This window comes from Phasianus colchicus, chromosome 2 (genome assembly GCF_987193195.1).
Source record: "Phasianus colchicus chromosome 2, bPhaCol1.hap1.1, whole genome shotgun sequence".
Taxonomy (NCBI): domain Eukaryota; kingdom Metazoa; phylum Chordata; class Aves; order Galliformes; family Phasianidae; genus Phasianus; species Phasianus colchicus.
Window position 1 is genome coordinate 94,355,936 of NC_143437.1, and position 27,227 is coordinate 94,383,162.

The 27,227-nt window shown below is 40.6% G+C and overlaps 1 protein-coding gene across 1 annotated transcript; it reads left to right on the forward strand.

The window, feature by feature from the left end:
- The first annotated feature begins 7,697 nt into the window (after window positions 1–7,697).
- Window positions 7,698–11,591, forward strand: SOX11 (SRY-box transcription factor 11). The gene has a single exon (XM_031611118.2). The coding sequence runs from the start codon at window positions 7,895–7,897 to the stop codon at window positions 9,083–9,085; it is 1,191 nt and encodes a 396-aa protein (XP_031466978.1). The 5' UTR covers window positions 7,698–7,894; the 3' UTR covers window positions 9,086–11,591.
- The last annotated feature ends 15,636 nt before the right edge of the window (window positions 11,592–27,227 follow it).

A 27,227-nucleotide genomic window follows, 5' to 3' on the forward strand; every position in this document is an offset into this window, starting at 1 on the left:
CTCTGTACTTGGTGATAATAATTCCTTAATGCAGAGTCTGGCTTGGCATGAGATATAAACTACTGTGCAAATTGCAAGTACTGTTAATTATCATTTTCTGGTTTATCAGTGATTGAGAATTCTGGGGGGAAAAAAAAAAGAAAAATAAAAAGCCTATACAATAAGCTATAATAAACACTTTCTATTTGCTGCTGTGACTTACAATTCCTATTGCAGCAAAACTGAAAAATAAGATCAAGTCTCAGCTGACTTACAAAGATCATTAGTAACCATGTCTTGTATGCAAGAGCTGGATTTGGGCCATGCTGACATAAGACAATCAGTTTTCTATACTTGCAGGATGCTGTAATGAAATGCCTGATTTGATGAAGTTAGAGGCATTATGATATTTTCATCGTTGTGTAATAAAGCATCAGGAAACCTTCAAGCCTCTGCTGTTATTGAATATCTTAGTGGCATTATTACTAGCAGTGTACAGATAGGAGAAGGGGAAGGAGAGGGAGGGAGAAGTACAGGCAGTTTGGGCTCTTGGCTGAAGGTGAACAGTCTTTTCCAAATTAATATGTTCATCACCATCACAACACGATTGGTACAGCCAGGGTTTTGCATGCAGCTGGGACTTCCTGCTTTATTTCAGAAATAAGAAATAGCAGATGGAAAAATGAAGTGATTTGCAATTCTACTACAAAGCAAAGGTTACTAGAGGGAGTGGTATGCTGTTTTTGTTGTTTTTTTTTCTTTTTTTTTTTCCCCACAGTTACCTATTTTTGGTGAATATGCAGTCATTCAGTTGGATATTCTTTTAGGATCTGAAAGAACACACTATAATTTTCATAGAAATTAGTAATGTACTTAGATATGCATGCACATTTGCATGCTATGCAGAGTTTTAAGGATATTATCCAAATATGCAACAAATTAATATAAATGGAAAACTAAAATCATTACCAACTGAAGTGTTGCTTTCTCAGAGCCCCCCAGACAGAGTCAGCATTTTTAATTCACTCCTGTGAATTCAGCAGGGCTTTGTGTAGGAATAAAACAAACAACACTTCTATGTGCTTTCATTGTTTAGCTACTGTAGAATTTCTTGTGACTGCTGATATTATTTATTACTAGGAGGCCTGTTTGTTTGTTTTCCATTTGGGAAAAAAAAAAAAAAAAAAAAAAAAGTAATGAAACATTTGTTAAATTTATTTCTTTTTGAAACAATGGCAGTAGAAAGATTTACATAGGCATAATAAAACAAGGACGTAAGGAGCTTTTTAAAGAACTTCATATAACCTTTTTCCTCTGGTCATATATAACCAATAGGAATATTACATGGTTTGTTTCTTTGTTCAGCAGTGAAGCTCTTGCTTCGCTCCTCACTGTACAGCTGTTGCACTGCTTTCCTTTGCACATTGCCAGCTCAAGCCCAGGCTCAGGACTGCCAGCAGGAAAAGTGTCCTGAGGGAAAAGTCCAGGCATCCTGAGAAGTGCAGAGACCAAGTTTTTCCAAGCAGAGCTCTGCCAAGAGTGGACAGAAGCAGCTCGCGCAGGAACACAGCCAGGGCACCTGGTAGATGTGCCCGTGCATCAGCCACGATGCTCTCACACACTAAGAAGCACCGCGAAAGCAAACCTTGGAATGTTTTCCTGGTGGGTGAAACTCCTGGTTGATCCAACAGAAGAGGTCACATTGTGGTCACACCCTTGGGTATCTTCAGTCACGCTATTAGGGAACGATGTGGGTCCAGGCAGCACTTAGGGATGGATTTTCTTCAAAGCTGCTGAATTTTACAGAATCATATTCCCTGTGTGCATCCTGTAAATAAAAACTTGAGTACGGGCTGCAGAGGGCTCCTCTTTTGAGTATACACACCACAGGAAACTGATCAGCAGGATCGCACTTGGGAGGGAGACTCAATGTCTTCTCTGCATGCTACATTGTTGCCTCCTTCGAGGCACTGAAACCAAAGAAAATACTTTGTTTCTATTTAATAGGCTCAGATTTAATTTGTTGGAAGTGGTGATGCTTCGATGTTCCTTAGTGGGGAGAAAAAGGTAAATGACAAATCTGCGTGTGTCTTTTCAGCTGCTTTATATCTAACAGGTACACTGGTGTGGTCGTTGTTACACTTCTGTTGTGTCACTGCTACATTCTCAAATTGTGGAAAGCCTCTTGGATTGAATAAACATTCAATAAACTGAAAATAAGAAACAAAATGTATGCAATAATTACAATCATCATTCAAGACTTGATAAAGAGAAGACGTAAACATATATCATAAATTAAGTATGTAATAAATCCTGTATGACTCATAAATAGTCTCCACCTAAGGAGATTAACTGGCACACATATGAGTGTGAAATATTATACAGTAAAACCTGTGTGCCCTACGAGACTACCCTAGGGTACCGACAAATACTTTACAACATCAAATTACCCATATTAAGCAAACTGGCTCTGCAATTTAACCAGAGATGGTTTATAATTGGTTCAAGGTACAACACTCTTTCCTAAGAGACCTGCTAAAACACTGTGGATTTCAATGTCTGCAGGCCAACAACACACATTTATAGCATTATGAATAAGCTCTGCCTTTATGAATTGTTCTGAATTTTGTGGAAGCTTTCCTATCATCACACAACAACGAACAATAACAAGAACAGCAACAAGAACAACAAAAAAAGCTGTTAAAAATAATTGCTTTCTTTTTATTCCCACATAGTTTGGTGTTGAATATTTCATTAAAACAAAGCTGAAATAAAAATAATATTAATTTACACATTGAATTTGCATATTTCAAGTTTTCAGTAGAAACAGCAAAACAGTTCTATTTAAACAGGCTTAGCAACAGTAATTTCTGATAGCAAATAACTGCAATCTGATCTTTTACAGTTTCTCTTCTCTTTTTTCAAGTGTAATTGTCAGACACTTCCAATGAGGGATGCATCTCTTCTAAATTGTTCTCCTGCCCTGAAAAGTGATTTGGTAAAAATGGCACTGGGGGCTCCAGATTCATTATCTCACTGATTTTCCTACCCAATGAGCTCAGTTTGCAAGTAAATTTCTAACTGCCAGCTGCACAAACTCAGCCTGAGTCCTGGATCCCTTCCATCTCATGCATCACCACAAGTAATAAATATCCCGTATGCCAGAGTATGCCCTCTATGGCATCTGTGCAGTCCCAGTGCCATCCGTGAATTTGCACAGGTGTTGCTGGGGGCAGACGTTCAGCTCAATTGGGTTACGCACAAGTGGCTGAGGAAGCGATCTGTCAGACAGAACTGCTCCTGCCGCAGTGATCTGTGGGATGAGAGGGACCCAGTCTGACTCGCAGAGCCTGGGAGATGGATTAGTCTCACAAATAAGGAATTATCACGTCTTGAAAGCACAAACCCTAAAGGAGTCGCAGTGAACATGGAATATCCCAGCACTATTTGCTGTGCCATTTCTTAGAGCCTGAATGGTCCTATAGCATACGTAATACTCAAACTTTTTTTATTTTTATTTTTTTTTTAATAGGTCGCATTCGGAGATGAGGATGACATTATGAAAAGCGCTAATATGTTTTAAAATATCTCCCCGTTTAAGATCAACGGGCTGTGAAGAAACGGCCCATCCATGTCGCCCCTGAGGAACAGCACTGTTTCCCAACCGTGTTTTAGCAGATGATTGTCGAACAACAGCCTACTTTAGTATGCTAGACTCTAACACCCTGCTTCAATCCCAGCCCTATACAACTTATTCGGTGAGAATATGGTTGCTAACTGCTGAATTTGTAGCTCCTGGATTGTTTCAGCTTGAATACAAAACACACAATTTCCTTCCCGGGATATCTTTTGTTGATTATGCTTTAAAAACAATGGTCGAAGTGGAAGGCCAGCTCCTGTGCTCTGCACCAGCCTGCTAGGGAACCATCCTCATCACAGGTCTCTGCTGCAAGGTCTTTTGGCAAAATAAACATTTCAGCACACACACAAAAAAATCAAGGCTAAGTATGTCTGGATACCTTAATCTGTACTTAGGTGTTAATATAAATTGAGTTTATTTAGATTTTGACCGGGCTGGTTTAGTAATCTCAGATGATCACTCCGTTTCAGTTAAGTGAGTACACTTCTCCCCTCTTTCTGAAACTCGGCTGTTACACCGGGCAGTTCTGGGTGACTACATCCCTTCATTTTCAAAGCAAAGGCTTTATGGAAACCACAGTCCTGCACGATTTCAGTTCCAGGAGCATTGGGGTAGCAGCTGAAAGGGCAGGAAAGGATGTCATCTCAGGTGTAACACCTCCGCTCAGAATTCCTCACTTTTCTCATAAAGGCAAAACTCTTGACATTGTAATTCTGTTTTCCTGCACCCTGAATCTACAGTTTGTGATTCCACCCACTTCCCTCACTTTGCAGAAAGCGACTCCGGTTTTTTCACACTTTCCCCAAAGTCATCTTGGGTTCCCCAGACAAAAACCTACAGCACATTTCAAAATAGGCATGAAATAAAAAGTGCTGCATCCATAAGTGCTATTTGTCTTCAGTCACAGTACAGTAAAAATCTTGGCTTTTTCATTTACTCTCCTCATTTGGTTGTCAGAGCCTTGAACAGTGTAAAGTCTCATAGACCTGTAAAGCCTCAGTCACCTGTCTCATAGAAACATTAATCCCATCTCTTTTTCAAGCATCAGTTGGGGCAGAGGTAAGCACATGAGACCACATTCAAAAGGCCTATGCATCTGCACAATGTATTTTCTTTTGCCCATCTTCCAACTTTCAGATGCACATTGTCAACTTCTACTCTGAGAGACCTCAGTGCTTTTATTGACATGATACACTCTCACTGTTCTACACTTGGGCTAACACGTCTTCTCAAAATGGAGTACTAGTAAGTCCAGTGTGGACACAAATTTTCAAACCAGCCTCCATCCAAGGGGCAGGCAGTAAGCGTCATAATGTGTCCTCTTATACCTCTTTTCTCCCACCTTCTGGTGTAGCCCAGCCTTCCACTGACCAAAAAAAAAAAAAAAAAAAAAAAAAGGGAAGATGATTATTCATTTGAATTTCAAAAGAACGAGTAGTGGGGTGTTAACAGCTCCATCCCAACAGGGAAATACACTTATACACTTACTGAACTGTTTTTGGAGTAGAAATCATTTAAATCATTTCATTTTAACAGTAGTATCTACTAATTTGTGTACATCTATTAACTAGATTTCTGAAGTCAAGATATGTTTTTCTTGAGGGTGGCTGTCATTTATCGGTCTGCTTTCAGCTACATTATCTTCCCAGTACTATCCTTCAAAATAAAACAAACAGAAAATCAGAAAATAACACTAACAAGCATGAGGAAACAGTAATGCTATTCATATTTAAAAATTGCTTTGAGGAAAAACTGAAATGCTGCCAACATGCTTCAGAATATGAGATATACTAGAAAAAGAGAAAAATGGGATTTATGGAAGTTATATGAAGTCCATGGTATTGATATGCTTCCTTATAGGGACACAAATGAAGAAGAAGAAACATCCCAGACAAAGTCCTGTAATGACATTATGAAGGAGATGGGACTGCCCTGGATTCAATCCACACTGAAGCTTTATTAAAAGTGATCTCTCCTCATCTTAGTGCGTTAAATGTCAGATTGTGTCACCCTGGAGGAAGGAGTCCTTACCATCTAAGTGAATCTTATCGTTATTGATAACACTATCACAAGTCTTATTAATATTGACTACATAGCTTCCATAGGAATTGGTTGAATTTTTTTTTTCTAAAATAGTTCACAGTCCTCAGAAAGTGCTAGTTTGAAAAAAAAAAAAAAAGCAGAATTTGGTGAAAATATATTGTTTTTATTCTTTTCTCGGGGAATTAAGGGTGCATTCCACTTTCATCAGCTCAATTTTTACACAATTAAATGACATAATGAAGTCTCACCCATAGGGTGGGAAACAACAAATTAAAATCTTCTGGTGTGTTTCATTTTGCAAACCTACACCAAAGTCTCCTTTTATTTCTAATGGGATTTACAGCACATGTAAATCCACGGAAATTCATTGATAATCTGAATTGGCATTTACAGAAAAAAAACACTACATGTGATTATTTAAGACTCTTGGTACCCCAGTAACATTTAAGAAACAGCATCTCAGCAGCAGAGAGCTGTCCTCCCTGGAGGCAGGCAGGCAGCCAGCTACGTGTCTCCTGGGACCTTTGCCTACACCATCATTTGAGAAGCCTGTTCTTACTCTGAAGCTCCTGTCACACCGATGGCCGTACAATGTGCCTCATCCGAGAAAGTCCTCACCTGGACGGGTGGAAAGTGCCAAACTCGGCAGAAATGCCCTGCCATGCACTGCCAGCAGCCCTCCCAGATGGGCCACACCTGCACCATGAACCCAAGCACTCCGTAACGTGCTGCACCCTCTCCTCACATGGCATCCCTAAGTAATAAAATCTCACAACAGGCTGAGAGTCCTGCTACACAGATTTTTCCATTTTACCTCCTACATCCCTGAGGATAAGCATTATTACAGGGCTGCATTGTTACACTAGCTGCAGTCACAAGAGAGGTGGCAGCAAGACTCAGAGGAGAAATGTTTCCTGGGTGTCCTCATGGTGAGGTAGAGCAGTATTTTTCATAGCCATCTTTCGAAGGAACCTTCTTGAATGATGCCCTTCCCTCAGCGGGGAAGTGACACGACACCGCGTATCTGCCTCTTAAGACATAGTAACCCCGATATATCCACAAAGATAAAAGGCGAAGGATCCCTTTGTCCTTCCTGTGACCGCACCAGTCACACCACAGCCCGGTGATATCACGGTCACATCATCCAAATACAGTCATTTCGTTGTGGTTTGAGGAAAACGCACCGCTATGCTAATTGAAGGCTGATTTAGCACAGGGCTGCAGCTCCGTTAGTAGCAGCCCGGTGCGTGCTCCGAGCAGGGCCCGTCCCGTGCCCGCCAACACGCCTGCGCCCGGCCAGCAGCCCTCACAGAACTTACTAAACTTCTGCCTTGCTGATAACCGCGAGCGGTAGCTTGGAAAACGCAACGGGACCAGCAGCGCAGGACGCAAACCCGTTTCCATCACACGTTTTGCAAAGCGAGATGCCCACAGACGAGCACACCGCCCGCTCTGGATCTCACAGGTTCGGTGGTGGAACTGCAGAGAGGGAGCCGGGGGCGGGTCCGGTCCCTGGGGGCCAGGGGTGGGGGGCGGGCGGCGGACCCCAGCCGGCAGGCGGGAGGTAGGGCGGCAGCAGAGCGATGCAACGGCTGCGGAGCTACAGCTCCCCCTGCCGCCGCCGCCGCGTGGGGGCTCCGCGGCTTCCTGAGGGGAGCCGCCACCGCCGCCGTCGCCATCCCTTCCCTGCGGGACGGCAACCGGCAGCTGAAGGCCGAGGGCAGCGGGCGCGGCCCCCCGGGGTTGGGGGAGCAGGAAGGGGCCGGGGGGAGAGCGATGAAGCCGGGAGCCGGGCCCCTTCCCCCACCGCCCCCCACACAGGGGGGTGTGTCAGCGCGGCGAGAGAGGGGGATGGGGAGGAGGGGAGCTGATAAAGGCGGTGGGCTGGGCGACGGGCGGGGCCACGCGCAACCATTGGCCGCTGCCGGGAGTGATGTCACCCATATGAAACGCTGATAACGCGTCGGGTGCGGAGCCGCGAGTTTTGCAGAAGGGGCAGCGCGCGCGGCGGGGCTAGGCGGGCCGGCGGCGAGGCCGGGGCAGAGCGCGGCGCCCAGCACAGCCCAGCCGCGCCCAGCCCCAGCCCGGCCGTGCCGAGCCGTGCTGCGCTGCGGGCGGCGGTCCACCGGCCGGCGGTACGGTACAGCGCAGCGCCCGGCTCGCAGGGCAAGGTGCGGCGGTGGGAGGGGGCGGCGGTCGGCGCGGAGCGGAGCGCCGCGGGGGAGCCCAGCGATGGTGCAGCAGGCGGAGAGCGCGGAGAGCGAGAGCAACCTGCCCCGGGAGGCGATGGACACCGAGGAGGGCGAGTTCATGGCTTGCAGCCCGGTGGCTCTGGACGAGAGCGATCCGGACTGGTGCAAAACGGCGTCGGGGCACATCAAGCGACCGATGAACGCTTTCATGGTGTGGTCTAAGATCGAGAGGAGAAAAATCATGGAGCAGTCGCCGGACATGCACAACGCGGAGATCTCCAAGCGCTTGGGCAAACGGTGGAAAATGCTGAAGGACAGCGAGAAGATCCCCTTCATCCGGGAGGCGGAGAGGCTGCGGCTCAAGCACATGGCCGATTACCCCGACTACAAGTACCGACCCAGGAAAAAGCCCAAAATGGACCCCTCGGCCAAGCCCAACGCCGGCCAGAGCCCCGAGAAGAACGCTCCCGGCGGCGGCAGCAAGAGCGCCAAGAGCTCGGGCAAGAAGTGCAGCAAGCTGAAGGCCGCCGCCGCCTCGCCCCCCAAGCCCGGCGCCAAAGCCGCATCGCACGGGGACTACGCGGGGGACGAGTACGTCTTCGGCGCGTTGAAAGTCAGCAGCAAGGCGGTCAAGTGCGTCTTCGTGGACGAGGAGGAGGAGGACGAGGAGGACGAGGACGAGCTGCAGCTGCGGATCAAGCAGGAGGCGGACGACGAGGAGGAGGACGAGGAGCCGGGCCCGCAGCAATTACGGCGGTACAACGTGGCCAAAGTGCCGGCCAGCCCCACCTTAAGCTCCTCGGCGGAGTCCACCGAGGGGGCGAGCCTCTACGAGGAGGTGCGGGGCGCGGCGGGCGGCGGCAGACTCTACTACAGCTTCAAGAACATCACCAAGCAGGGCCCGCCGCCGCCGCAGCCGCCCGCCGGCCTCTCGCCCGCCTCGTCCCGCTCCATCTCCACCTCGTCGGCCGGCAGCGAGGAGGCGGACGACCTCCTGTTCGACCTCAGCCTCAACTTCTCGCAGCACGGCCACGCCGCCGCCGAGCTGGGGGCGGGGGCCGCCGCCGGTAACCTCTCCCTCTCGCTGGTGGACAAGGATCTGGACTCGTTCAGCGAGGGCAGCCTCGGTTCCCACTTCGAGTTCCCCGACTACTGCACCCCGGAGCTGAGCGAGATGATCGCGGGCGACTGGCTGGAAGCCAACTTCTCCGACCTGGTGTTCACGTACTGAGCGGGCGGAGGCGGCGACGGGAGCGGCGGACGCCGGCGGTGGTGATGGTGATGATGATGATGATGCTTAAAAAAAAAAAAAGAAAGTCTTCTTAAAAAAAAAAAAAATCCTGATGTTAGTTCCGAGCCCGGGAGTTGTGATTTTTTTTTTTTTAATTTTTAATTTTGTGTGTTTTTTTTTTAATTTTTTTTTTTGTTACATTTGGTGATCACAACAACAACAGCAAAGGCAAATGGGACTGGGGGAAAAATGCTACAGAAGGCGCTGTTCGAAGCTTGGCGGTCTCTGATGGAAGGCTGGAAGATGGTCTGCGAAGAAGTCTTTTGGCAGCACAACTGTTACTCAAGGGGGTTTGTGGATTTTTTTTTTTTTTTTCCCGTGAGAGATCTTAAAGAACTGTTCTGATTTTTTTTTTTTAATTATTTTTTATTTTTTCCGAAAGGGACCATTGCAACTCTTTTTTTTGGAGGGAGAAAACTGATGTCTTCTATGCATCCGATTCTTAACAAAGCTGCAGGGAGCTTGAAAAAATGCAGACTGTACAAACGCTTACAAATAACTGAACTGACTTAAGATCAGAGTTTACTTTTCAGATCAAATTGTTTATGGTTTTACAAATGTGATTTCTACTTGCCAACTTTTTTTTTTTGTAACTTGTTCCCTTATACCTCCTTGATTGAATACCAGACAGCCTAGACCTCAGTACAAAAAGGTATTGAAACATTTTTGATACATAACAGACCTCAGTCTTTTTTAAAAATTAATATATTTTCAGGCGTATTTTTGTACAGTGAAAAGGGAACATTCTTGCTGTGTTTTTTCAGTAAGACTTTTCAGGCACTTCTTCCCTTTTATTTTCTTTTTTTTCCTCTGTTTTTAGCATGCAAGTTTGTTGGTACGTTACGTCCTGGTTTTAAAAGGATTAAAATTTAAAAAAAAAAAAATAATCCTTGCATCTAAAGGCCTTGTGGTTTAAAAAAAAAGAAAAAGAAAAAAAAAAAGAAAAGAAACAAACACTTTTTTTTGTACAGCTATAGTTCAGATTTGTTCAATATTTGTAGGTAAAGATTTATTGAAAATGGTGATATAGACCTCAGAGCTGTTATCTTAGTTTAAAAGATTGTATATGTACTGTACTATAGTAGGACTTTATGTATCTCATACGCTGTGATATGTGGATGGGGCCCCAGATGGAAGGTATGAAACTGGATTCTCGATTTTAGCAAAAAAAGAAAAAAAAAGGCACATAGTTAAAAAAAAAAAGTTTCTCATGTTGTGCAATATAATCTAAAGTACAGACCATCTGCATATTTTGTAGCAAATGATGACAAAAGCAGACTTGTGCACTGTCAACATCATAGCCTGTTTTTTTTTTTTTTAAATGCTGAAAGTCTGTATCTTGACAATTTTAATAAATCAGCTGGAACTGATAGAAACTCGTATCGCTATTAGTGTCTGTAGAATAACGCTGGAGATGCCGTGATGTCACCCCTCGCCTCGGAGGAGCGGTAGCTGCAGGCTGTTGTGCATGACCCTAGCTAGGGGGAAGGAAAGAAGGACTCGGTGCCTTCAGCATTTTTTTCCCCCACCCCTTTCCCTCCGCGCTCCCCTCGGGCAGGGCCGGGATGTGCCGGTGCGGAGCGGCCGTGGGTTCGCCCCGCTCCGTGCCGGCTCCCCACGGCTGTCCAGGGAGCGGCCCGGCCCTCCCCGCATCCCATTGCCGGGGGCACGGCGGGGCCCGCTCCCCACCCCAGAGCGGCTCCCCCTTTCTGTGTTTTTTTCCCCTTCTCCCCGTTTTGCTGAGCCGTGCCGCAGGGATGCTCCGTGCCCACATCTCTGTCTTCGGGCAGCGCTCAGCACGCGGAGCCCCTCCGGAGGGGCGTGGGAAGGAAAGGGGGTACGAGCTTCTGCTGTAGGCGAGCAGACTTCGGCAGTGTGCGCTTCTGGATATCTTTTTTTAATTATTATTATTATTTTTTTTTCTCCTTAGGAGCCATCAGATTTCAATTGCCCTTTCTGATGGCAGCAAACAGATTCACGAGGTGGAAGTTTGTTTCTTGAGTAGTTTACTTTTTATCTGATAGGCATTGCTATTTTTATTTTTCTCCACTTATTACTGATCCAGCTGTTTACAGGGACAATTCACTGTGCTGGTATTTTGGTGGCAACCACTGCTACAGGCTTTCAGACTTGCTGAAATGAAAATCCTGCATACACATTTGTAAGGCATAATAAAACATAACATTGAAACCTGCATGCATGTTATGTTTAATCAAGGACAACTTTTAGGCATTTAAGTGGTGAGATATCTTACTTTAGGTTAGTTAAATGAACTGGTAGTAAAATGATTAATATAATCTGATCTTTCTAATAATAATAATAAAACACTCATGATTCTAAATAAAAGTTGTTTGGCCTAAATCTTTGCTATCAGGAAAAAAAAAAAAAAAAAGATATAGCATATCTGGGAACTCAAATTTATGTCTTGCATTGTGATAATTCTTTATGAGAAACTGTGTTTTAAAACAAACAAAATTACAATATTCAAGATATCCTTGGCAATGGATAGTCCTCAATAAAACAGAGTTTCTTGAATTTTCAGTTTTTGGTCTCAACTGATTAGTGTGTTCTCCATGTAATTAACTTAGAAATCAGATTGAAAACAAATGACATTTATCTCTTCTAAGGCAAAAGAGTGAAAGAAAATAGATGCGCTGAAGTGCTGTAACCTAGCCATTCACTACCCTGCTATTGAAGACCCCTTCTTGGGCTAGGGCGATGGAGTAAGTTGATCAGGTTCTAAGTCTTAATACTGAGCCAAAATTCTCTTAGTAATTCTTCAAGCTATCATGAGAACATGGGGACTTTCTCTTCTGGCCCCTTTCTTCTGATATGCATCCTTGTTTGTTAAAGTAATAATAGGCAGTGTCATTAAGCATTTGTGCTTTACAGATGTTCAATGAGTTATGAATGATTATGGTCAAATATGGGCTGGATTTGGTTTGCATTGTAATAAGGTCTGTGTCTCAGCCTGCAGGAGTTTTGACTTGCATATATTTTTGGAAGATGTTTTTTTGAAACTACCATTTAAGATCTTAGTCAATGATAACTAATGTAAAGGGTCCAAGTGTAGAGCAGTCAGGCATATTTTAAAAGAGCAATGGGTCTACTATAGTCAAAAAGTGTAACACCCACACAGAAGTATATCTTTTCTTTCTTCTGGTTGGGAATATACAATTCTTTATCACAGGAATATTTTGGGTGAAGGTGTATAATGCAGGGAGATACTTTTTGTCTGGACAGTTTGACTTTCATTTACTGCGGAGTTTACTGTTGCCTATTGCTCAAGAACAATTTGGTGGTGGTGTTTTTAAGCCACCACGCTGTTAGGGCTGAATTATGATGCTGTTGGATGCCTAAGCTCCTGCTGATTTCAATGAGAGTAAGATACAATCTTCTAATCAGGAAAAATAGCATCTGCTATTACTCTCATATTTTTGCTTTTGTCATTTCTAGTAATATTCCTATCTCCAGCTCCTTTTCCATTTTTAGTGCACGTAGAAATCTTTGTTGACCTGCTAGAGCAGTCCTGTTGCTTAATATTTCCCGTGGCATTTTTTTTCCACATTTTTTTTGCATTTGTCTCCATACAATGCTATTCTAAGTGTAATAAGACTTAGTGGTAAGAGGGAGAGAAATGAGGTGTGGTTTTGGTTTTTTTTTTTTTTTTTAGTGTGGAAAGACAGTTTGCTTTGTAACAGTAAGGATGTCAACTCAATGTAAAACTTAATCAAATATGGTGATTCTTTTTAATTTCACGATGAGCATCTATGTTACCATTTTCCCCCTTTGGTTGTTTTACTCCCTCCCTCTCTCTTTTACAAGAAATACACCTATGAAATACCTTCAATCCTTTAGGTGCAGTCTTTTATAAATGTGGTAGGAAGACTCATCCCAAGCATCATGGTGCTACATGCTCTCTAGGCATTTACTGTCATTTAGATTAAACTTCTCCAAGTCTATTGAATGTGATTTGCATGCTTGCAGTCTGATCCTTCACTCATGCCTGTTTTAGGAAAGTGCAACTCTGGTGTTACAGTGAGGTACAACTGATGTGGGGTCAAAGTCAGGGCCTTATATGCTTTAAGTGTTTTGATATTCAACACAGCTCATTACGTTACTTGATACATCTTCACAGTTGCTGCCTAGTAAGGCCTTAAACCTGCACTGTTGTTTTTTTGTTTTTGGGTTTGTTTTTTTTTTTTTGAAAAAAATTCTCATTGAGCTTAATGGGAGTTTTTGCCTCAAGGGCTGCTGGCAGGATAGGTGTCTTAGTCTTCATAGCCTTCATTCATATGCATGGCCAGAACAAACAAAAAAAAAAAAAAAGGAAAAAAAAGAAAAAAAAAGCAACAACAACAAAAAAAAACAACAACAAAAAGCAAAACAAAAACATAAAACCAACAAAGACTTAATTCAATGAGTTGCCTTACATTCCCCCTCCTGTACGGTTGTATTTGGTTTGGTTCCTTCTCCCTCACCCACATCGAAGGCTGTGATTGTTTTTGTTTTTCTTAATTTTTTTGCACACTACCTATACCAATTAACTGCCTAATTAGTTTTATCTTCTCTACATGGATGCAGTGAATTTGTAAGAGAATTTCACAAGCAAGTAGTTTTTTAGTGAGTTTAAAGTAAATAGAGTTTTAAAGACCTATTTTTATATTCAATATAAAGCACAAATGTGCAGAAAGTGTAGAATGACTTACAAAAAGGGAAACAAAAGTTCGTAATATTTCATGTATAAAAGTAATACCTTCTTTGGGTTGGGATTCTCTTAGAAAACCCAATACTTATGCCAGTGCAAAGATAGGAATATTTTAAAAAAAATCTTAGAAAATTGTGATTGACAGCAATTTCAAAGGAATGACTTCTGTAGATATGAGGAAACCCCTAAAGCAATATGGATAAGAAGGGGTGAATGGTTTTCAATGATGAACAACAACCTGGAAGTGTGAGAATGGAGGTTTCAATCCTTATTAATTAATCAATTTTCTTCTTTTGTGGTTAGTTGCAACATCTGGATTTTCTGTGAAGTGCAGTCTTGTAGGATGAAAAAGCCAAACTTCTAAGACCTGCAAATGCTCAGAAGCAGGTTTAATTTAGCAGGATGTGTTATTAATTAGGGGGTTTGGGTTTTGGTAACTCCCACTTCCAAGAAAATCAAGATCCTGATTTACCACTTGAAGAAATTTGATCAACTATTAACGATTAATCCAGGAACTCCCATTGTCACAATTTGTTTTTGTTTCCATTGTCCTGCTTATCTCCAAAACCAACTTGCCTCAACTCCTGGCTAAACCAGGGAGAAGAGTTATATGCCATTGTTAGTTCATTTACAATTTGTATCTGGTTTTGCTCTTGTACATATGTTGGCGTTTTGGAGTCTTTACATAAATGCTGTGATACTTTTTTTCTTCTTTTTATTTTTTGGTGGGCTGTTTTAAAATGGAGGCCTGTTTTCCAGTGTGGGACTTTTGATGGTTACAACATTTCAATGATGTTGCATGATGGCCACAGGTGGGGGAAATTGAATGTTTTAGAGCAGTTTTTCAAGCATGACACTTTTAAAATATGTAATTTCAAAGATTTTTCAAGGCCACGTGAAATTAGTTTTCATAGCCACTCCAGGTCTTGGGGGGAAAGCTGAAAAGTACTTTTGTTTAGAAGTCTGAGTGATGGTGGGGGGGAAACCTTTTCTTGAGGTTTTTGCATGCCAGTGCACAGCCTATTGCTGTGAGAGAAGGAAGATGGGAAGGCTGCTTGAGGCGATGCACTGGAGGACAAAGTGTTTTCTAGCACTAGAAAGAAAATGCATGGCAAAGTTTTGTCTTCTAGTAGACTATATAGCATGCAGAGTTTAGTATGTGTCAAAACAGTGTATGACATTGCTGTATCAAAGTTGTAAAATTAAGCATTATTTATTGAAAACTATGTATTTTTTTTGTAAAAACCTGATCACCTAGAGGATTAATATCAGTGACTTGTGCTAGTGCTACAAACTTAACCAGCTTCTTTACTACAGTACTTGATATGCAGTGTTAATGCTCAGGGTTGAAACCAGTCCACTCCAATGTCTTTTTTTGCAAGAGTTTTTAGATAAAGGAACAACATAATGCAATTGTTCAAAAGACTCTAATAAAATTGTGTGATCAATCTTTCTATGTGTTTTTATGTGGATCTTTTTTTTTTTTTTCCTTTTTTTCTTTTTTCTTTTTCTTTTTCTTTTTTTTCCAGTGTTGCATTTGATAAATGCAGTTCAGCTATTTTAGCAAATCCATTCTTCATTCTGTGGGCACCCAAAGCTGCAAGTCAGTGGGAATGCTGTGTCTTTCAGAAAAAGAAAAACCAAAACACAACACAAAACCCTCAACAGATACTTATGGTCAAGGCATAGAGGGTAAGTGCTGTTCTGGGCACATCTGAGAGACACCAAAACAGAAAATGAGTCAATTAACTTTTTTTCTTGGTTCATATTCTGGATAAAACAATATTTTATGCCAAGCATTTCAAATATAGCTTTAAATTTGACCATGACAGAATGAAATAAAATGGATTACATGCCAGCAAACCCCATTTCTCTCTGTATCTTTTTCTATAAGCAATTTACCATCTAAATGTATTTTGGCATAGAAAAAAGAATCATTCTGTATTAAGATTCTAGTTATGAAAATGCTTTTATGAGAACCCTGTAATCAATTCTTGGAACTATAAAAAAAGTGTTTTTAATGTGCTTATGTGGTGAAAGTTTGTTGTATATTAAATATGATTTTATAGAAACGATGGAGTTATATTGTTACGAATTAAAAATCTGCAATTAACACATTCTTTTGCTGAAACAAACCTTGCAGAACTCCTGCCTGTAGACATATTCCCACGCTCCCCCCAGAAAGTATACAAGGCTCTCTCCTGCTTGTACTTAATTTCTGTACTTCCTCAACATATATAGGGGTGACAGTATCAACTAGTAATAGCTTCATTCCCATCAGGGTGGTTGTTGGCTCATATTTACCCCCAGTATCTCAGAAATAATAGAAAAAATATTATCAACTTCAGCTGTAGCTCCTACAAACCTTTGCATTTGAGAAACATCAATTTACCAAATAAAAGGTTCCAGATCTGTTCCAGATCTTCTTGTATGAATCTTAAGCATAGCTCTTCCCATTGTCCCTGTTGTTATCACAGCAGCTGATATATTTCTTTTTCAAACAAAAACAAAACAAAAACAAAAACAAAAAAACCCCACAACAACAAAACTATTTACTGGATGACAAGTAATTATTTCTGTTTAACCTAACAAGCTTACTGAGAACGCTGAAACAACCTTTGTAATTTCAAAATTCTGGTCTAGTAATATTCTTTTTTGGTGAATGGAAGTGCATAACTGATGTGACATAGAAGTTTGATTTGGATGAGTCATATTAAGGATATGAAATTTGAGGTGGTCATTCTAAATCAGTGAAATAAAATCTTTATATACAGCCATCACACCACTGTCCTTTCTGTATTTATCAAAATAAGTTTTAAAAATCATTTTAGGGATACTTTAAAGGGGTATGAAACACTGCAGTGAAAGCATATCATATATATCTCTATATTTCCTGTATTGTTTAAGGCCCAATGCATACAGCCAAAAGCAAACAATAGCAATCTCACAGAACAGAACTGGTCTCTATATCAAGAGTCAAATGACTCTTGTGTTTGGTTCTTTCTGAGTGAGAAGTGTCACAACTGCACTGGAAAGTGGAATTTCAGTTCTTAATAATCAGATCCTGTTAGTGCCAGAGGCCATTTCTGCATCACACACTAGGAATCCTTCCTATTCTGTGTTTGAAAGTGTTTTTGGATTGGTAAACCACATCCTAAAACTATCATTTTGGAGGTATTTGCCATAGGAGTTTTCTCTGTTTTAAATGGGAGGCAAGAAAAGAGAATGTTTGGGGAAAGGAGGAAAACACCGACTTTGCACTTCAGGTTTGATTAGTATGATCTCAAGTTTGAGCTCTGCGTCTCAGCCTAGAAGAGATGCATGAGAACATGAGGTGTAGGTAATACAAATCTACAAAGATATACGAATACATGTTATCCCCCAAATTTTATAAGTTTTAAGGTATCCTTTCATTCCCTATTAAATTTTGCTAGAATAAAAAAATCTGCCACAATATCACTATCTCCTGCTACAGAAATTCCCACCACAGTTGAAGGATCTTCGACTTCAACAATGAAATTTCCCTTGAAATTTCATGTTTACACTTACTTGCATCTCTCTGACATTTACGTAAGCTAAAGCATTTATGATAAGTCATTTTTTCTGCCTCTCAGAAAATTCAGTTAGAGGACGATGACTATCTTCAACGAAAATTGAGTCATGTATATGCTCTAAAAAGTATTGAAAGTCTTTCTCATTCAAGTCTTAATGTTTGCAAACATAGAAAGAGATATAGGGAATGGGGCAGGATTCATCTGCAAGCAAGCAGAACTGCTCATCACAGAATCACAGAATGGCCAGGGTTGGAAGGGACCTCGAGGATCATGAATCTCCAACCCCCCACCACCACACACAGGGCCACCAACCTCCCCATTTAATACAAGACCAGGCTGCCCAGGACCCCATCCAATCTGGCCTTGAACACTTCCAGGGACGGGGCATCCACAACCTCTATGGGCAGTCTGTTCCAGCACCTCACCACTCTCATAGTAAAGAACTTCCCCCTGACATCCAACCTAAATCTCCCCTCCCTCAACTTAAAACCATTTCCCCTCGTCCTGCTCATAAAAAAGGCTGTTCACAAATACTTATAAAAAATAAAATTATCACTTGTGTTTGTTACGTTAAGTTTCATATACTAATGCAGAATTTTGGCATCTTGTATTGTCCTGCTTTTTGCTGGAGCAGTTGATTTTCATTATCATATAAGGCCAAAAACAGGACACATATGCAAAGCTTGTTTCTCTAAGACATTAAATGTGAATCAAATTAAAACTCTGCCATAAAGTTATGAATGTTCAGATTACATTTTCAGGCCAATACCAAAACTAAGAACTAATTTTGGGTATAATCATCGCTTACACTCACACCTGGTCTTTACTTGATGAGACACAGCTGCTCTGCATGTCCTGCAGTTCTCTAAATCTCTGCAAAGCCTGCTCTGCCTTCACCTAATTTCATCCACCTTTTTCATTGAGGTTCAGCTCTCACACTTTTTAGAGATGAGAACCAATCAGCTCCCATAACAGTGCCACTGCAGGGCAAAGCCTATCCTTCTCTTTCAAAGTGTAGAAAAAAAGGTGGAAAAAAAAACCAAACCAAACCAAACCAAAACAAAAACAACACTGAAAACTGCTCACTTTATATCCATTTCTGTCCATAGAAACTTCTACTGCTGCCTCTTTTTGAGGCTGCGGACAGCCATTGCCCAAGCCCAACTCTGCCATCCTCAGCTGTGTGTAGCCATTCATCAGCTGTGGGTTATCAGAGCCAACAGGTCTGCACACAGACAAAGTGATTCATCTGAAGTCAGCTACATTTATGAAAGCCATCTACTTAAACTGTTAAAATCAGCCATCCTGATTTTGTCTGAAGTGGATATGAATGATGGAGTATTAATGTCTGCAAAAGGGAAAATAGCAGTAATAATAACCAACCCTCTCCAACTCCCCCCTGATAACTGCCTGTTTAAAACTTGACCTTTCATGTAGCCATGATGACCTGAGACTTCTTCAGCCCTAATGAAAAGACTCTGGCCAGAATTTTTTTTTTACTTTTCCACACTTAAATATTGCATTTCAAACAAATAAGCAAACAAAATAATAAAAAGAACAAACACACTTTGCATATGGAAGGAAAGCAAAGATACAATGTCAAAAAAAAAAAAAAAAAAAAAGTGTATAAGTAAAAGAGTAAATAAGTATTTACAGTAATACTAAAGACATTGTAGGGCTATGGCAATACACTTACTTTTGTTTTCCCTATTGCAATCTTTTTGACAAATGTTCTTCCTTGAGCTTTTTCCTGATATGTACTTTGTATTAAATGGATAGATGTGAGTATTGATTTATATCACAGTCTTTCACAAGCACGTACAATTACATTAATTAAAGGAGGTATTTGGTGTCTCTGATACCACACTCAGGATGTCACATCTCTATCTACTCAAGATCTCAAGGAAGTCCATGGTTTTATTCTGATGACAGATGACAAATTCTTCCCTGATATTGTATCCTGTAAGTAGAGCATCTGCTCAGGAAACAGAAAACACAGGGAAGATATAGAAAACACAGCTATGCTAAGAAGTTAAAACGGAGTCAGTGCTGGAACTCAGTTGTCTGCATTGTTAAATTGTTAGAAAAAACCCTGACACAGTTTTGGCTGGTGAATGCTAGAGCTCTTCCAAAAAATCACTGGAACAATTTGGAAATTAGTATGGGCCAAAGATCATTCCCAATTGGCAGTTTCGATTCAGCCATTCTGTTTTGGAAAGTAAAAAGAGTTTAATAGCATCGATGTGGCCAGATCTTGCCAGCTGGCCTCAGCACCAGGGAAAAACCCTGGAGTAATTTACTGTTGTAGATGTAGATATAGGTTACAAACCCCACTCTGCAGGACATTGGCCATAAAGCCCACATAGTTTTGGAGAATACCTTAGCCTTAATCTATTGACTGGAATGCAAATGTCATGATGCCAAAGGTAAACCAAAAAAAGTTTCACTTTTCTACTTTTACTGATCCATGCTTTGGACTGGTGTGCATGGTACAAGTTTTGCCATTGGTGCGCTCCTGTTGCATTGACACAGGGTTTCATTTTTGATAGTAGAAGTGCACAGTGAGAATATGGCCACAGATTTTTTAAAACTGGATTTTTTTAATGGGATTTGGGATGAGGAGAGTGCTCCTGCACCATGACAATTTATACTATGGTGCCTTCACTCCAGGAATCCAAAAGCACTTTACAAATACTGTTGGCCAATTTTGCACTCCTCTTGTAGTCAAAACACCTACTGAAATCAATTGTAAAATCACTTCCATTGAATCTCCTCCAACTGTAAATCTGAGTGAGAATTTTATATGTAGAACAGCTGCAGAACTGAAGCCTTGAAATTGCTATTTAAATTATACATAAGAATCATACAGTGTATATTCTTCTAACACTCTAACAGATAGTTTAGACAATATTTTCATAAACTGCACTGTTCGAAAAAGAAATCAATCCATCTGGACTGAATAAGAGAGAATCATTAAATATTTTCCCTATTTAAATATTAACATAATTTAATAAACTGGATTTAGTGTCCCGAAAAGGGAACACTCCCTCAATCAGTAGTATGATCTAACCGCAGTGATTACTCAATCACACAAAAAAAAAAACTTGCTTCAAACATGGGTGATTTCTCTCTCTCTCTCTTCATATATGTTTATATGTAAATATATATAGAAGATATAAGGAGAAACAAAACTCAGGAAAGCATAAAGGAGGATTCAAGTTTCAGATTTATTTACATTATACTGCTATTGGAGCAAAACAATACATCTGCAGTGCACCAGATCTTATGCCTTTTCTGATGTTTAATGGTTTCCTGCTCCATGAAAATTCCCCTGATATTATTTACAGAATAAATGCTATCTAGCTTTGAACAGAGGTGGGAGAATCTGCACCACAGATTGCTAAGGTTAGCAGGAAAAACAGAGCTGGATAGGCTTTGCTTGGAGAAAAAAGGGAGAAAAACAAAGATAAAGAAGCAGAGAAAGACAAGGCAGACAGATTACCTACAAAGAGTTGTCCACAGAGCCCTGTCCTCTCAGTACCTAAAACTGTGAGAGAGACTGTCACAACAGGTTGATATCTGAAACGCCCCCAGCACTGGGATGCTGGCAAGATACTTTTACTCCCCAACCCATCAAGATCAGCCCTGGCATTCTTGAGAATGGGCTTGCCCAGAGAACCAGCCAGCAAGATATGATGTTGCTGCCTGATGCCACCCTCAGCCTTATGTGGGGCAGGTGGCAACCCCTGCTAGTGTCTCACTTGTAGGAGATCTAGCTCCAAAGGGATGATGTCTCTGGAAGTTAAGGTTTAGATCCACGAAGGACAAGGATGAGGATATGCTATCCAACATACATTCTGGTATTCACAGATGACTCTTCTCCTTGACCTCTGGGGGTGTTTGTGGGGCTTTGCTGAGCTTTTCGAAAATGAGACTTTGAACCTGAGGACTGATCCTCCTGAATTTTCCTTATTTGCCACTTCAAGAGAGAACTTTGCTATGAAAGCTCATGAAAAATGTGTAACATGCTTTCTTTGTATAATAATATCAGCTTGTTACAGCTCTGTTGGATTCTCTTTTATCAGCTAACCAATGGAGTAGCAGCAGATTTCTTCCACTGTATCCAGGCGTAAAGAATTCAATTAATGTGAAAATACTTATTTACAGGCACACCCAGAAAGTCACTTTGTATGAAATTGGAGACAATATCTATCAAATAACAACCTGATATTGAATGAAGATTCCCACTACTGTAGGCATAGCAGGCTTAACCATTAGCAAGTTTCACAAAATGCTAATAAAATATTTATTTGGCTATTACTTTTCTTGACCTATTAGTTGAGTTCACTAATGGATTCAGGCTTCCCAGAGAGAAACTTATACATTTATTTGAAGCTTTGCTAGCTATTTTTCTCAGTGATGATACATGCATTTTTCTGTCACATATATTTTTACTTTATAAAATCAGTAGTGTATATATATATGTTTATATATAAACCTATGAATATTTAAGAGGAAAAAATTGATCGATTTTAATATCAAATATTTTAATGTGAAAAAAAAAATAAGAGATATTCACCACGTCATCCAACAATCGATTCTTTTGGACATTGTATTAAAAATTAGAAACTATTTACTGTCCACTTCATATAAGGATGCTATCTAGTCAAATCTACACTCAAAATAACTCTCTGCCTGTTGTTTTCATTTTTTATTTTTTATTTTTCCCAAATTCTTCTTTAAGAATCTTTTAATAGATCTGGACTCTGAGTTTCTCTATACAAATCACTCTCATTCTTATCAATGGCATTTCTGCAGGTAAGAGAACTGGGATAGTGGAGCTAGTGTGTATAAGGGAGGATTTTTGATAAAAGATTTAAAAAATTCAGAATTCTTGTCCTTTGGTGCTTGAAGAGTCAAGTATAAAAATATTATTATGAAATACATTTTCTATTTAATGTATATGGACTATGGCTTACAGCAGACATTTAGTTCCAGTTACACTTGAGGTCTTGCATCTGACACTTGTAGAAAAGAAAAACATTTTTTGAAAGTTAGACTCCAACATGCATTCTGCCAAGCCTTGAAACAGAGGGAATATCTAGTCAGGACTGGGAGAATGACAATGAAACAAATATTTCCACCATCAAAATTGGTGTTTTAATTTTGCTAAGGAGCAGGCACCAATTCCCAGCTCAGGGAAGTTATCAGGGGCTGGAGGAAGTTCTCCTTGCCTCCCTAGAGGTGCTTGTAACCCACTTGGCTGGGAGCTTAGCATGTGGGGATGGATTTTTCAGTGCTCCAAAGGAAAATAATTCCCCTCTAAAACTCAGACAGACATTCTAATTTTTTTTTAATCCTCCTAATGTCTGGTAGCTGTGTAATGTGATTCAAAGATTCATGTATTTCACATATGTAATAAATAGAATCAAAAGTAAATAAAATAACATTAAAAATGTAAGTACTGACCTCTTACTGCGAAAACCAGACAGATATTTAAAACCTTCCCTCGTTTTTGTTTTTTGTTTTTCTTTTTTCTTTTTCTTTCTTTTTTTTTTTTTCTTTTTTTTCCTTTTTTTTTTTGCTTTGGGAAAGTGAGAGCAGAAGAATCTCTGTGTTTCTGTGTTGTTTGCCTTCTCTAGTCCTTTTGCTTCTAGCTTTATTGCACTTTATCTCCATTTAGCCTTGGAATGATTAACCTCTCTGCAGACTAGTGTTAGCCATCAGACATGGAAAGTACTATGAGAATATGTGGCAAACAAGGCTTCAGTGAAAGACATAAGCAGAATAGTTTGTCTGCTGTCTGAAGTACTAGTAACAGAGGAAAACAACTTGAACATGGAACGTTTTCCTTCCTTTTTATATGAACGTGTATTTTTTAATAGATACCTCAGCAACAGCCAAAGCAAATATGAATGGAAACTATATGCACTACTTAAGAGGAATGACAAATAGTTGAGGGTGAGATACATTGCTGCCTTTTTCCCAGGGGTGTAGCACATGTAACACATGAGAAAGATGACATCATCCACAGAAGGTACGGATTCACAGACATACTATAAATAAATCATTCAACAAAATGAAGAACTTGCAGAAGAGAAAAGATGGAGTCTATTCTTCAACATGTATTATTTACCTAATAATCTGGAGCACCTCCTAAGCCATTCCAGTTCCACAAATAAAGGCAATAAGCACTGTCATTTGAAAAGCCAAGGAAAAAGAAGTATTGATATTTCTTTCTTTAGATTTACAGCTAATATTTTACAGAATGAAGCAAAATAAATCCAACTCTTTCATATTTCATTTTTACAGGGATATATATGACTCCAAAATTGCTCCAAAAGTAATGCCTCTGATTTATTTTCATGGAAACTGCAACAGGTATAAAGAGCAAAATGACACTATTTGATAGAGCAAGTGCTCAGCTACACAGCACTATTTTTCAACATGGTCACCAACCATTAGCTTGGCATTTTTGCCAACGATGAACAAAAGCCTACATGCTGTACTTGTAAAAATCTGCATGGCCACACAGAATGAAGCTTGTCTTCATTATTGCTGTAATCACTGCTGAAACACACTGCCCATTGCCTCACTGTGCTCACATCAACTGTTTGGTCTCCACAAATAGGCATTGAAGGATGTCAGTGGGTGTAAATTTTTCTACATGGAGGAATTCAGTTCCACACCTTTGTTTCATACACACTTCCATGTCAGACATCATTGTGTCACACTGCCCCTCTGCTGCCATCTGTGACAAAGTAATAAATATAGTGGGATATTGGCAGGAAGGTTCACCCTCTACTGCCATACCAGCAACACGCATTTCTGATATTGTGTGCCAAGATAATAAAATAGGAAGCATTACTTTTAGAGTAGCCCTTGTGTGTCTCTGTGTGTATATGTATATGTATATATGTATATATAGGTATGTTCAGCTTCAGCCTAGGGAAAGCAGGAGTCTGGGATTTCTAGTAGCTCAGAGCCAGGAGGACAAAAAGATGAATGAACTGAGTAACTGTTCAGCATGAAGTTACATCATCCTTAGTGTTCCTTCCTGGCAAGACTGCCTGTCTTAGAGGTGAGAGATGTGTCTTGAGCACAACCCTTGTGCTGGGGACTTGGACAGATCCTGCTCAGTCTGAGTTCTGACTGTGAGATCCATAGAGACTGGTCAAGTGGGAAAAAAAAAAAAAAAAAAAGCAATATTGACTGTTTAATGGTTATCTGCATAAATTGTGGCAACATCAAAGGAATGTGCCTTCCTCTTGGGGTGGAGAGCTATGAGATTCCTGTTTAAATTTAGTGCCTGTGGAAGTGCGCTCACAGCCGAGGCCTCTGAGAATGCTCTGTCTCTTTTGCTGCTATTTACAGCGCCCGACTGAGGCTGCGAGCTAGTAAACGTACAGATAAATTTGGATGCTGTTCTGAGTTGAGACCTTATGGACTGGTTTCCACTTGATCCACATATCTTGGTTACACTGGAGACTGAAGTTATCAAGGAAATGCAAGAATAATGAAATAAGAGGAAATTGTTTTATTTTTCCTTTCTTTTTAACTTCATCATGCACCACAATGCCATTTTCTTTACAAAGCTTTCATCCCGTCTTTGCTCTTTCTTTTCACCCCCACCTTTCCTCTTTAAAGGCACACAGTGGAAATGTTGAGCTCTATTCTCCCTCTTCCTTAGATTTTCATTTCATTTTTCTGTTGCAACTCTGTAAACTTAAAAACCTCTTTATGTCTGGAAAAGTGTAAAACTTTCTATAACTCTGTTACATTTTAAAACCTTTTCTCACCTTTTTGAGAAGTTACAGAGTGACAAAGTTACTGAGTTTCATTTTACTTTTTTTTTTTTTTTTTTTTTTCTTTACTTTTTCCAAAGTTGGGAAAGTTCTGAAAAGTTACAGAGTGTGAGAAAGAAAATGGCAAAAGCATGAAAAACGTCCCAGACCCTTTTCATTCATTTATTCACTTGGGAGTAAGACAAAACAAATAAACCAAAATAAAGCTGATAAGAGAAAACAATTGAACGGGCAGAATAGAAGTACTTCTAAAATCTTTCTCTATGTATTTGTTATTATTATTTTAAAAGCAAGTAGCTTTTTCACCATAAAATGTTTATATGAGAATACTTTTCAAGCTTTAACTGGCCTCTGTGGTACCAGGCAATGTTCATAAGAAAAAAAAGATATGATCTCTCTTGCAAAGAAATGCTGTCCTCTGAATTTGATTCCTCTTGCCCAGCCCTGTCTAAATGACCCTAATTCCACCTACCTCTCTGCAGTGAGTTATCCATCAGTAAGCCATCAGATATGGAAAGGACTGTGGGAATATATGGCAAACAAGGCTTCAGTGAAAGACACAAGCAGAATATTGTTTTGTTCTGTTTTATTTTGTTTTGGACAGAAGAAGATGGAAAAACTAAATGGAAGGATACACATGAGGCAGACTTCATAGAAACCAAAAAACAATAAAAAGAAACATGAATCTGACATATAAGGTGACTAGGAGTCAAAGAAGGAAATAATAATAATTGAAAAGAGAGAGAGAGAAAAAACATGGTGAGAAATTTGAATAACTTTTTTTTCAAGGACAAGACGAAATGCATGGCTGACAACAGGAGCAAGACTTTCAGATTCAGCATGGGAGGGTCAAAACCATAAGGAGGGATAGCAGGAAGGGAGTGAGGGAGGGGTTCTGATGATGCTTGCTCAGGAATCAGCTCATTTGCAGGAAATCTGGCAGCAGAAGGAGGAAGGTGAGAAGTGTGCGCCTGCAGTATGTCCAGTTTCTCTGGAAATGTTAAAGTTGTCTGAACTCACACCTGCGTACAACAGCTGTATGGAGGGAAAGAGGCTGAAGGCAAAGAATCCTTCCTCAGAAAGGGTCTCCACCACATTTGTAGAAAGATAAAATGGTTTATAGTAGATTCCAATCTTCATATGAATCATAATTATAGGGAAATAAAAGAAAAAGGACATTCACCTTTACATGGTCAAGACTCTGAGAGACATTTTACAGACAAAAAATTAATGCACTTAATGGAGACTTTTCCTTAGGGAACATCATGAAAATTGATCTGTGCCCTGAGATTCTTTTTTCCTGTGCACCAAGAAGCAGCTAAGATGAAACACTCCTCTGAAACTTGATGTTGTTCCCATATGTCACACACTGTTATTTTGTTGTCCCATCTGAGACAGAGCTCTGTTTGCACCAGAGTCCAGAATGGACACAGAGCCAAACTAGGCAGCTTCTACAGCCAGTACTATGGTTCTCAGAAAATGCCTGAGAAAATGAGTTTGAAAGGAATTGATGTGGGCACATGAAAGGTGGAAAAAGAACTGCTGCTTCCTCATGCTCCTGCTGTGCTCAGAAGTACCCACCCCTTTTCCAGCTACCAGGAAGCAGCTGGACCGGGCTCTAGGCTGCTCCAGTTCACGTCAGTGTTCAACTGGGACCAAAGTCATGGGAAGAACTCACCATCCATGGTACCACCCTGTTGTGTTGTGCAAGTCATATCATCTATCTGTTAGATTGGGGATTCCTCTGCTCTTGTTTCCAGTGGCACTCACCACCCTCCCCATTGCCTAACACATTTCTGTGAGGTTCATGAATGTATAATCTTAATTGATCCCAGCTGTGACCTATAGTTTGGGAATCACTGACTGGAACAGAAATAAACATTTTTCTTGTATAATGCTTAAGAAAATGAGATTATCTACCTATTCTGGAATTAGGATAAAATGTAATTATTTCCTATGGTCATCTGTACCATATGTCTCCTTCACGTTTATTACATACAAACAACCCTCCTCCT

Bases quoted from the DNA above. Each gene is read 5' to 3' on its own strand.
- SOX11 (XM_031611118.2), top strand. From the start codon at position 7,895: ATGGTGCAGCAGGCGGAGAGCGCGGAGAGCGAGAGCAACCTGCCCCGG.